The sequence below is a fragment of the Lolium rigidum genome, chromosome 6 (assembly GCF_022539505.1).
Source record: "Lolium rigidum isolate FL_2022 chromosome 6, APGP_CSIRO_Lrig_0.1, whole genome shotgun sequence".
Classification (NCBI taxonomy): Eukaryota; Viridiplantae; Streptophyta; class Magnoliopsida; order Poales; family Poaceae; genus Lolium; species Lolium rigidum.
In genome coordinates, this window is record NC_061513.1 from 282,488,061 (window position 1) to 282,500,732 (window position 12,672).

Consider the following 12,672-nt stretch of genomic DNA (forward strand, 5'->3'; position numbering starts at 1 on the left):
AAAACTACCATCTGGTGGACTCCCAAGCCTCTCCTCATAGGCTACTGGACACAAATGATTTTCTAAGAACCAACGAATTGTAGTGTTTGAGTAGTCTGAAGATTGGAACGGCCACAGCTTGTTGTAATTAATTATAATGGTTCATTCCTTTTGCACTTTTTTGGATTTTTTGTTGATGAGTTGCATGTGGTGAGCTAAAGCTGTGCGTCTGGAAAGTTGAGCTCTATATGTGGTAGATGCTCTTGACAGGTTTTGGTATCTGGTATTATTTGCTGTTTGATCTGAAATGTCGAGAAAATCTGTACGGGTCATGTCAAAACTGTGATTGAACTTGCCGATCCATGTAAATGGAGAAGGAGGTGGAAAAATGAATTCGTGAGGTTTGCATCCGTTTTATATATTGTATGGTTGCATTGCGCCGGTCAGAGCTGGAAGTGGCCGCTCAAGAGAGATAGAAAAAAAAAATAGATGTGTAGCTTCACTTTACTTGTAGGTTGGCGAGAGAAAAAGAAAAGTGGGGTAGGTTGAAATTTTATTACATACTACCGCCATGGCGGCGTCCCAGCGTGCTCTCTTCGCTACCAATGCCACCTCCATGTCAGTGTTATAGCGAGTCTAGTCCTCGCCACCGCCTCCTCAGCATGCACCATCACCGTAGTGGCATGTTGCACTCACGGGTCCCCCGTCCACCTGGGCACGGGAAAATGGCACGCTTGGGGAATCGAGTGGCCACAAGGCGGCCGTGCAGGAAGCCGACGGGAAGTTATTCATGAGACATATTGCATTGGTTTTAATGATGGTGGGAAAAAAATGTCTGCCGTTTGGTTTGACTCCATGACCCAAACGGATAAGGAGGCGTTTTGAGCTGATTTTCTGTGTGTCTGTGATCCGATCTAAACAGATCAAAACGGAGACATTTGATAAGTAAAATTGGTCTAACCTCTTAAGATGTCTTAACGGTGAAGACATTTGCAGAAACAAAACAAGCTAAATCAAAAAGGATTTAGTTAGGAAAGGCCTCGATTAGTATATATTTGGGAGACGAGGCTTGGCAGTTTGGGTCGGAGCTGGAGTTGCACTTGGGAGAGAAATAATTAGCAGCAGATGAAAGGAGCCGTCGTAGACGGATCGGACAGGAATCATGGTGTGTGAAGCATTTTCGAATTGTTATTGAACTTGCTTAGCCATGTAAATGGAGAAGGAGGTGGAAAAATGAAATCGTGAGAATTATTTTGGTACATACAGTAAGTATATAGGAGAGGTTAAGAAAATGGATGGATTGATGAATTTGACGTGTAGGTTGGCACGTACGCACGCACGTGAGCCAGCAGGCAGGCAGCGAACGGAGTCCTTGGTGAAGCTGATCTCAGCCCGTCCGTCTCCATTCGTGCACGCACGCAGACTACGTCAGCAGGAGATGAGATGAGCGCGTCCGGCCATCCAGGGAACCAATTCAATTTTCAAGGTTAGCTTTCGTCTCAATCGGCCACCAGTAGGTGCAAAGATGAGGATTTGTTTGCCAAGATTGCAAATCTATCTGCAAGAACACGTTTTGCTACGGAGCCATGAAAGCTGAGATTTTTGTCGCAGTGCGAGGCGGCCGGGCACACACATCCTGTGCAGCTACTGCCGCGGCGGCCACGGCGAGACCTGCAGCCGCGCCGACACCCACTGCGGCGAGCTGGACGCCGTGGTCAGCGCGCGCCGCCAAGATCCTCTGCCCCTACGGGGAGTTCGGCTGCGAGCGAGCGCTACGTCGTCTTCCACGGCGCGCGCGGCGGAGCACCAGCGCACGTGCCCGTGCGCGCCCTACTCCTGCCCGGAGCCCGGCTGCGCGTTCCAGGGCTCGCCGCCGGCCACTCCCGCCCCGTCATCGCCGTCCGCTACGGCCGCTCGTGGAGCCTCAGCCTGCCGCTATCGCAGCGCTGGCACGTCATCGTCGGGCAGGAGGACCGGAGCGTCTTCCTCGTCTGCCTGGGCGCGCTCGGCGCGGCGGCCACAGCCGTGTCGCTGGTGCACGTCAGGGCGGACGGCGGCGCCGCGGCGACCAAGTTCTGGTGCAAGCTCTCCGTGGAGCGCCCCGGCGACGACAAGGACAGGCGAGTTCTCATGGCCTCGACGGTGAGCAGCAGCGCGCTGACCGGCGGCGCGCCGGCGCCTGACCAGGGCATGTTCTTGGCGGTGCCCCAGGAGCTGCTGTCGGGCGACATGGTCGCGCTCAGGATCCGCATTGATCAGTTGGAGTTGGGAAGTGCTCTGCTTTCCATCGGAACGAATCCACTTGACCGCGTCACGTTGGCAGTGGCGGAGCTTCAAAGCAATAGTTGGGCGGGCCAAACTAAAAAAGAGCACTATCTTTTTCACTTACTACGAATTTGGCAGAAAATCTGAGTGAAATATCATATACTCGTAGTAAAAAATTGAGGAAGGGGAGAAAAATAAAACATGCTAGACTAGCGAAGATACGAGATTTTAAGCCGCATGGATGCGGCGTTTTGTAGCCGAGCTACAAATAGATTGTGAGTGGGCTTGCATCGCTGCGGCTTCCGTGACCGCGGGCCGGTCAACACCGGCGCAATGGGCGGTTTGGCCACGGCCGAGGACTTGCCGGTGGCCTTGGTGGTCGCTACCGCCGGTGGCCGGCTGCACCGCACCGGTATTGCCCAACCGAAAGATCTTGCTATTAGTTGAGCTTGTGTTTGGATTTTTCGCTGTAAAGAAAACATCCTTGTGAATGTTACATAAATCTTTCTAAAAAAAAGATGCTTGTAAAATGCTGGAACAATCACGGGGTGATTCACGGGTTGAAATCATATCCTACAAATCCGGAATGTATACCTTGGCAGAGTTGGTTGAAGTCATATCCTACAAATCCGGAATGTATACCTTGGCAGAGTTGGATGCTCCGCTTTACTAGCGTGATATAGGAAAAATTCATTCTAATACTAGGCTATTAGTGAGAGAAGACTAGCTTATATTGCGCCGCCGCTGATAGAAATGCTTCGCGGATTGAAATAAGGATTGGATTGAACCCTGCTATGAGGAAAATCACGAGATTAGTGGAAGCAGTCAGTATGGTGACCCATCGGACATAACACACGCCTAGTGAGCAATCGATAATCATGCATGCCTCATTTTGGGGGGGTGTCAGCAAACCGCACATTCCTTCGGCAATAATTCATGGGCCTGGCCCGAATCGTGCGAGCCCATGCCCAAACTTGTCCCCGGCGCGTCAAATCGTGTGGTGCGCCGGCAGTACGCCTGCATCGCCGGCGCGGCGGAAATGTGGTGCGTCGGCAACTCCTTCCACCGGTGCACGTCCAAGGTGGTGCGCCGGCACCACTTGCCTCCACCTCCACCTATATGCTTTTTCCTAGTAGTGTAATATCTCCTCCTTCCACCTCATATTTGGAGATTAGTCGAAGGAAGGAACCAGATTTAGCGTTGAAGAAATAAATCCATGCGCAATAAGAGTTAGGAAAATAAAGATTTGATTTGATCCGAGAGACTTGATGGGCCAAATGAATCCTTAGCATGTCAACCTAAAAAGTTACAATAATTGGTTATATGTGTTAAGTGAAATTAACTCGCGTAGGCACTTGGGCATGTAACCAAATTATTAAGTATGGAGGATTACATGCTCAGTACTTTGGATGCCGTTTTGCCTTGTTTGACGCCGCATGCATGACCCTTCCATTCTCTCCCAAAATACTCCCCATCTCCTACGTCCCTCCCATCAAAATTGAAACAAAAAAAAAAACATGCGGCAAAAGGTGGCGCCCAGATTTAAACGAAAACTTTGCCGTGTCGTCCCACTCTATAAATACAAGGAGGGGTGCGTCTTACACATGCGTCACGTGTGATTTAGAATTGTCAGGGTTTAATGCTCTAATTTACAAGCGTGATTTAGGGAAAATCATTCTAACTCGCCAATGTATTAGCAAGTCATTAACGTGAGAGAAAAAGGCACTATCCTAAGTTGCGCCGATACGAATGCTTCCCTTTTAACGCTGAGCATATCGATATAACGGATTGGATGAATCCTCGATGCATCCAATAGGGGGGATTAGGAGGGAAAGTCGTGAGATTAGTGGAAGCAATTAGTAGGGTGACCCATCCGACGTACCACATTCATAGTGAACAATCAGCAATCATGCATGCCTCATTTTGGGGGTAGTTTTGTTTGACCAACCATATTGGTAATCCGCACATTCCTCCATCTGCCGTACATCTTCTCTTTTCACCTTATTTTGGGAGATTGGTGAAGGAAGGAAGAAAGCAGATTTAGCGTTGAAGAAAACAAACCCATACCTAATAATAGCTAGCAAATACCTAAAAAGTTGCAACAATTAGATTCCATGCATGCAAATTGAGGGCCCCTTGTCCATGCATGTTTATAGGCTTTTAATAATATAGATTGACTAGCATATATAGGCACTCACGGCATGCAACCAAATCAGAGGACTACATGCCTTAGCAGGCCCTTTTACCTTGTTTGACGCCCCATGCATGACCAATCCGTGACACTCTCCCTCACGGCCGTCCATCCTCTTCAGAAATACTCCTCATCTCCTACGTCCATTCTCTCACCAAAATTGAAACCAGAAAAAAGTTGCGGCAAAAAGTGGCGCCCAGATTTGAACGAAAATTTCCACCCAACTCTATAAATACAAGATGGGATGTTGTCTAACGCGTGCGTCGTGTGTGACGACTTAGACTTTGACTCTTTACTCGTCGAGGAGAGGAGAGGAGAGGAGAGTGCCGACTCTCCGTCCTTTTTCTTTGTCGATCTGGTCGCCGCCGTCTGGCTAGCCGGCCGCAAAGATTGATCCACAAGGTAATCTTATGGACACTCCTTAATTTGATGGTTTTCTTCTAATGCTGCACATCTCAGTGTAATGCTGCATTATTTGTTTGAAGAAAAAGAATCGAGAGATGGGAAAGAAGGGGAGCCGTGGGCTGGCGTTGTTATGGATCTAGCGCGCGCGCGCGTACGTGGGCAGCGGCGTGGCGTGCTGTTAGATGTTTCCGATCGTCCAGCTTGTACCAGCACGACTGCACGAGGTATGTATTTCTTCTCTTGTTTGGATTCCTTTTATTTGTAGCTAATTAATTAAGGAGAACGCGATGGAGGACCTTGTGCGTATGTGGCCAGAGCTGCATGTCTTTTTTCATTTTCATCGATCGGTACTAGTTGGTGTACCTAGTCGATCCGTGATTTTTGGATTCGATCCAAGTGACAAATAAAAAAAACGAACCTTTTAATTAGCTCCAGCTAGCCACAGGTTGACCGCGATGGAGGATTAGTTCTGCGCGCAGGGTACGGACTTGACTTGTGGAGTCCATGCATCTAATCCCGCAACCAAGCCAGCGACTGTAGGGGCCTCTTTCTTTTTCCTTTTTTTACGCCGGAGCCGCACGCCCGCGGCACCACCTGCCCGGACTTTTCTTTGACGTCCCGCGCGCGGCGCCTCAGGCGAGAGAATCGAGTCCCGTGTTTGCACGTCCCGCGGTCCAACGCCACGCGTGCTCCCCATTGCTGCATGCACCAACGCGACGGACTGTGAGGAGGAGAGCAGCACCAGCGAGCTGCGAAATACTCGGGTCAATCGGTCGAACGTTGGGTTCGATGATTACCTACGAAACAAGTAAACCAGACTAATTCCATCTGGCCACCGTTTCCGAATCCAGTCCTGGATCTGCGTGTAGAGGGGCTTACTTCTTCACGGCAAGTGCTCCTTCTACCTCATCTAACCCTCGCCCCCTATACTACTATCACTATGGATCTGGCAGCCACAAATAGGGCACCGCGCAAGCGCAACATCACCAGCGAAAACAGTACGACATTCAGGCGATGGAACAAGAGGCCAACCCTCCCTGAGATTCCAGACGATCTTGTGCTAGAGATCTTGATTCGTCTCCCGGTGAAATCGCTTCTCCGATTTAAGACCGTATGCAAGGCCTGGCGCGTCACCATCTCCAGCCAATCCTTCATCGCTACGCACCTCCAGCGCTCCACATCCAACCATAAGTGCCGGCCGTCCTTCCTCATCACCCCATATTTGTTAGATGGTGCAAGCGAAGATCTCTGGCCAAACACATTCTCAAACAACATCCGGTTCTACGAGTGGCGCCACGACGGTGGTGGTGAAGCCGGCAGCGCCAATGCCAATCTCGTGTACGCAAAGGACTTCAGAGGTAGGTTGAGGTCGGTGTACAGGTTGGCGCACTACCATGGCCTCGTGCTGCTCCCCACGGACAACAAGCTCTATGTCCTCAATCCGGCCAGGAGGGAGCTTCTCACATTGCCCGAGAGCATTGGGCGCGGGCACAAACCTTCTTCCTTCTGCCGCGGAAGTGTCGGTTTCGGCCATGACCCCTCCACCAACATGTACAAGGTAGTTCAGTGCTTCCGACAACACTCCTCGGACGATGGCCTGGGGGACTACATCACGGGAATGGAGGTCTTCACGATCGATGGCAGCACAACTCCAAGGTGGAGGGATGTCTTTCCACCGTGCCCCGTTCACAATCGGAGAAACGCGACTTTTTTCAAGGGTTCTCTCTTCTGGCTCCTCCGCGAGAGGGACCGGCTGCTTCGCTTCTGCCTATGGGCAGAAACGTTCAGCTTCACCGTGCACCCACCCTGTCCTGGGCTTGACCTACAAAACTTCAACTTAAGCGAGCTAGATGGTGAATTGTGCCTGGCTCATCATGAATCTTCACATGGGGTGCTGACGATCTGGATGACCAAGGATGGCGTGAACCCGCAGTGGCATCGAAGATACATCCTTAACGTGGAGCCGTGCTTCACCATGGCTATCTCGCCGTATGGACTCCTTTTGAAGAAACATGATTATACGATCATACAATACAATTTCCGGAACAACAAGCTGGACGATGTGGCTAGCTTGGAAGATCTAAGGTATCAGGGTTTCGGGATGCACATCGTTGAGTTTAACAAGGGTGAAAACTTGTTCTTCATCGAGATGATTCCTTACACACAAAGTCTTGTTTCGCTAACCAATGCAAGATGAAATGGTGATTATCAGTTTTTGTATCTTATGTCTTACTCATAAATAATTTCCCTCCAGTTTTAGAAATCTAAAGACCCAAAATTGCTCATACTAATGCTAAAAAGGCGATAAGTAGGGTTCATACTGGTTTATAATGTGTTTTTTCGGTGGAGGGAGCATATGTGAAATCTGCTTCTTCACACGTAATTCTGATGTTTGGATTCTCTCTATGAAGATTTAGAGATGATCATAACACACCAATTCAGCAGGAAACCTCACTTCAGCAAAATACATTGTCGCGTCCGATCTTGATTCTCATCTTTCGATGGTCGAGTAGAATGATTGGGGACACTCTTCGTTAGCCTTCCGAGGTTAGTATTTTGCATCTTATTTTTCCACAAGTTGACATAGAGCAATTTACTCTCCGTTTTTAAGTTTGTTATAGCTGGTTTTCACTACATCTATTAAGCTCAAATCTTATCTATCAAGAGTGATGGTTCACTGTGTCTGGAATGCCGAGATTACGTTGTCATCATGATCATATCTCAGTGTAACCTAAAATAAAACACTACTATAAGTAAAAGGTTGAGAAACCGCAAATACCTTACTTTCCAGATAATATCAGTACAGAACTAGGTCTTAGTGCATTGCTTATCTCCACGAGACACAATCATATATGAACTGAAAAAGAGAATGGAAAATTCAACTCGCACCATGTCGTTGAAGATCTGGGTGTGGAAGGGCATGCGGCTTCTATGGCAAAGGCGAGCAAAGATGAAATATCAGGCACTAAATGAATAAAACTAACATGCACGATTGAGTCCGTCGATCATGCTCTATATATTTTTCAACAGATAGAGCATCACAAAGCACTAACAGTACAACACAGTAGTATAATAGAAAATACCAAGTTGAAGTTCAACGCATACAACCTAGTCATCTCCGGTGGATACTACACATAGTACTTCCAATTATGGCTGCATGAGTAAAGCAGAACTTGTTTTTTTGTTTTGTTTTTGAAAGACACAATTTTTATTCTATTACACAGACATGCTGACTAAATCGTCAGCTACAGCGTTCGCTACAAAGTCGGGGAAATGGCCTAGCCAAGTATCATAAATACCATTCCCCATGGAGGCTCCATGTGCAGCTAGTGTGTGTGCTGCATTGTTACATGACCTTGAACATACATTAAGTTTTACATCAGTAAAGGCAACTTTCAGCTGTAATTTTATATCCTGGAACAGAGCCCCAAATGGTGCCAGTTTATACTCATCGCTTGAAATGGCTTGCTTCAGTATCCTGGAGTCCGTCTCGAAGATAACTCGCGTGCATCCCATCTGAGCAGATATGTTTAGTGTATATAGCAGTGCTAATGCTTCTGCATGGAGGGCGTTAGATAGATGTTCCAGGTTTCCCGCACCTGCAGAAATAAGCACACCACGATCATCTCTTACAGTAAAACCCCAACCACCTGAATTTGATGATTCATGAAAGGCACCATCTGTATTTATTTTGAGAAACTCACTTGGAGGAGGAGACCATTTTTGGATGGAAACCTTCTTTTGGGTCATCCTGTGCTTCTTGATATTCATGTATTCATTGACATGGTAGTTAATAGATGATTATATATCATTCGGGGAACGGAAGCGAGCTCGGTCGAACCAATGCAAGCCCAAACTCTGTTGTGACTGACCACCTTATACAAAAGTTCCCCTAAAAAAACTTATAGAAAAGGTTACCAAGAAAAAACCTTCTAAAATATCCTGGTTGCTCTTTTCTCTACAAGAACACTTGTTACAATTTGTGATTAAAAATATATAATCCAGTCACCATTACTTTGTTTCTAAAAAATTGTAGAAATTTGTGCCGATCGCAGCTAGTTATCATTTCGAGGGCAACCGGTAACTTATTTATTTTCAGCAATGATTACAATGCTTTAGCTCTGCTTAGGGCATCTCCAGCGGCGCGATGCAAACGGACGCTGAGCGACCGTTTTCGTCCGCCGTAACTGGAAATGCGTGTCTGGGCCCTGCTCCAGCGGGGCGACGCAAAGTGACCGTGCCGTCCGCGAAGACGCAAACCTGGCCCAAATATGCGCCATGTTTGCGTCTCCGCGGACGCTGCGCGGACGCGCCGAGCGTCCTCCATTTCTTACCCGATCTCGCAAGTCAGGGACAGCGAAATCGACCGCTTCGATTTACTTCTTTTTCCCCTTCTTTGCTGCCCTAGTGCGACGCCACCACCCCAACCCCACCCGCTGCCGTCCCGCCGCAGCGCCGCAGTACTCGCCGTTGGCTCCTTGTCGCCCCGCGGGAGAGCATGATCGTACTCGGGGTTGGCTCCGGCGTGTACCTGCCGGCTGTTTTGGGGCCAAACATTGCCGGTTGCGTTGCCCTTCCGCGCCGCCCACGACCTGTTCGGTCAATTGCGCCGGTAGGTTTCTTCCCCTTTATTTTGACGCTATTTGTGCGCGGCCATTGATCAACAGTTCGTACCCACGCAGATGGACATCTGGCATATGGTGGAGAAGTTCCGCGCGGAGGTCGTTGACTCCTCTTCCGACGAGGAGTCTGATCAGTCGATGCAGACATTGACAACTACTGCGGCCTCCATGATCCACGAGTTCACCTCAAACCCGGGGCTGGAGCACCGGGGCTCTGTGAAGGGGCGCTCCAAAAACCTGCCGCGCAACAGAGTGGCAGGACAGGCCCGCCTCCACAAGGACTACTTCCACCTCACCAATCCGGTGTTCCCGGAAAAAGTGTTCCGGCGCCGGTACAGGATGTCAAGGGACCTGTTCTTGGTCATTCTACGGGGCGTCAGAAACTACGACCCCTACTTCCAATGCAGGCCCGATGCAACAGGTGCGCTAGGCTTCACCTCCTACCAAAAATGCTCCGCGGCTATTCGTATGCTCTCATATGGAATGGCTGTGGATATATTCGATGAGTATCTTCGAATGGGTGAGAGCACCTGCCTTGAGGCCATGTACAGGTTTTGTCGAGCCGTGATTGCTGTGTTCGGACAGCATTACCGTAGGGAGCCAACTGTTGAGGATACAATGCGGCTCCTGTCTATCAACGAGTCTAGAGGGTTCCCAGGAATGATTGACAGCATAGATTGCATGCACTGGGAGTGGAAAAAGTGTCCATTTGGATGGCATGGTCAGTACAACGGGCATGAGGAGGGACGGACTGTCATTCTTGAAGCTTTCATATCTCAAGATTTATGGATTTGGCATTCATTCTTTGGCATGGCCGGTTCCAACAATGACATCAATGTGTTGCACCGATCACCAATTTTCAACGGGCTCATGCAAGGCAAAGCTTCCCGGGTGAGCTACGAGATCAATGGAAATGAATACGACAAGCCATATTATCTTGCTGATGGCATCTACTCTGACTGGGCCTCACTGGCGAAGACTGTAATCCAAACTCCGAGAAGACGAGGAGGTTTGCCAAGATGCAAGAGGCTTGCAGGAAAAATGTGGAGCGCGGATTTGGTGTGCTCCAAGCTCGGTGGGCAATTGTCCGTCACCCGTCAAGAACATGGTCGTTGAAGATCATGCATGAGGTGATGACATGTTGCGTGATCATGCACAACATGGTCGTTGAGAACGAGCGTCCTGATGGCCGCAATGAGAACCACTGAGAATTCCAAGGTGAGCTGGTTGCGCCACTTCCTAGAGCTTTATCTTGGGAGGACTATCTACATATGAATGTAGAAGTCACTAACGAGAACGTCTGCAAACAGCTACAGACTGATTGAGCATCAGTGAACATTGGCTGGCTATGAAGATCATGCCTAGAGGAATACTATCTTATTTTCATGTAAACTTTTCAAAATTTGAATGTAATAACTATGACTTCGTTGAATTCTTTATTTTGTTGTTTGGAAACTTCATAATTGATGCAAACGCGGAAATGCGTCGGGCCGCTGGAGCCACCCCTAGGCGCAAACGGACGCGCGGACAAAAACGGTCCTGTCTCGCGTCCGCCGCGCGACGCAAACGGACGCTAGCGGACACCGAAATGCGTCGCGCCGCTTGAGATGCCCTTATCTCTAAACGCATGTCATCAGCATTTGCTGAAATAAAGCTCAAAAAACATTTGCTGGAAAAATTAACTCCAGCAATGTACTTCCATCGTCATTTGCTGGAAGAATCAACTCACTACAATATTAGACACAACAGGAATTCTAAAATAGATAATACAGAAACGCTACATACTAATTCACAAACGCATGCATAGCAGCAAGTACCAGATACGCTCATCAAAGGAGTAGATATAGAAACAGATTGACACCTTGGGGCAGTACTGATAGCTGAGACATGGGGAACCAGAGTAAACGCATATATAAAACTAACAAATGCAACATTCTAAATGCGGAGGGTTGATTGCGTAAAGTTTTTCAACACATCCTGCAAGCATGCGCACCGTTGAGACAACACATCAATCATCATCGCTGTCCTCGTCACGATCATCCTCTGCCTCATCCTGGTCAGAGTTGTAGTCGTACTCATTCCATTCATCGTCCGACTCCTCGTCCTCCTCCTTCAGCTCGTCGTTGTCGTAGTACACCATACATATCTTGATGCCGACCATGACACCGGTTCCTCTACCGGGCACGGCACACAAGCATTGCGTTGGTTCCCCGTCAGGTTTGATCTCACACCTTGAGACTTGGATGTGCCCTTCGAATCTTGAGAACTGCACTTCGACATCGACCGTGGCCCGTGGAGTTACTGGCCGTACACAAGTGAGGGAGACTGCATGGCCAAAGGACTCGAGCGTCACCATGTCAAGAAGGAAGAGGCGACCATATCCACTGCAGAGAACTTGACAGCCCGGCTGGACTGGGAACATGGACATCCTGAATAATTCAATCGGTGTTTTTGGCAGATTGTGCAGGGTGGTGAGATGGTACAGGAGAGCTGCTGTTGGCGCGACGAAGCCGCATCCAGAGATTGGGCAGACGCACGGCCCGATCGGGCACTCTGCCTCGTGCACGTCCTTGTTGTAGTAGGTAATCTTCCTGGTGCATCCGTGCTTGCAGGGAACAAAGATGTTGTTGACGACGCGATCCATGATGTAGCTACGCTGGGCAGCGGCGCGGTCACTTTCTGGGAGCTTGTTGCAGCAAGGCGAGCAAATGGAATTCCCCTTAGAACACTGAAACGTATCATACAAAAAAAATTGTTGATCTGATAGCTAGTGTTATGTACAGTAACAAAAAGGAAGTGTACTAGTTTACTTAGTACCTGGAAAATGGGAGGCCTGAGGGGGTTGGAGCAGATGGAGCAGTCAAATACCTCCATGCCCATGGTGACATTCTGCATCTTACCACCGTTCATTCCATCTTGGCAACCAACTCCTTTACTCTTGTTGTCGGAGTTGACTGATACCTCCATCGCCACCAAAGCGCCCTTACGTGCTATAGACTCTAGTACCTCTGCTCCGCAAAAAAGTATACATAGTGAGTTAGTGACTACAATAGGAGCCCTTTTGTTTCGACTTCCATTAATCATAACAAAGCAGTATCAACGAAGAATCTATTCTTTTTTCCTCAAGAATACACGAAGCTGTTATTTGTTCAATCACTGTATCGAGGAAACATGAATTTAATTTTAACAACCCAGAGCTTGCATGCAATT

The 12,672-nt window shown here is 48.6% G+C and overlaps 1 protein-coding gene and 1 pseudogene across 1 annotated transcript; one reads left to right on the forward strand and one right to left on the reverse strand.

Moving 5' to 3' along the window:
• Positions 1 to 550: 550 nt before the first annotated feature.
• LOC124664264 lies at positions 551 to 2,391 on the forward strand (annotated as a pseudogene).
• An 8,937-nt stretch (positions 2,392 to 11,328) lies between these two features.
• On the reverse strand, positions 11,329 to 12,440 carry LOC124659697 (E3 ubiquitin-protein ligase SINA-like 2). Its single transcript, XM_047197523.1, has 2 exons — positions 12,280 to 12,440; positions 11,329 to 12,190 (listed from the first exon to the last, which is right to left on the reverse strand). The coding sequence occupies exons 1-2, from the start codon at positions 12,427 to 12,429 to the stop codon at positions 11,471 to 11,473; spliced, it is 870 nt and encodes a 289-aa protein (XP_047053479.1). The 5' UTR covers positions 12,430 to 12,440; the 3' UTR covers positions 11,329 to 11,470.
• Positions 12,441 to 12,672: the final 232 nt, after the last annotated feature.

Coding starts and splice junctions, on each gene's coding strand:
- LOC124659697 (XM_047197523.1), bottom strand. CDS start 12,429: ATGGAGGTATCAGTCAACTCCGACAACAAGAGTAAAGGAGTTGGTTGC. Junction 12,191..12,279: donor TCAGGCCTCCCATTTTCCAG/GTACTAAGTAAA, acceptor GATACGTTTCAG/TGTTCTAAGGGGAATTCCAT.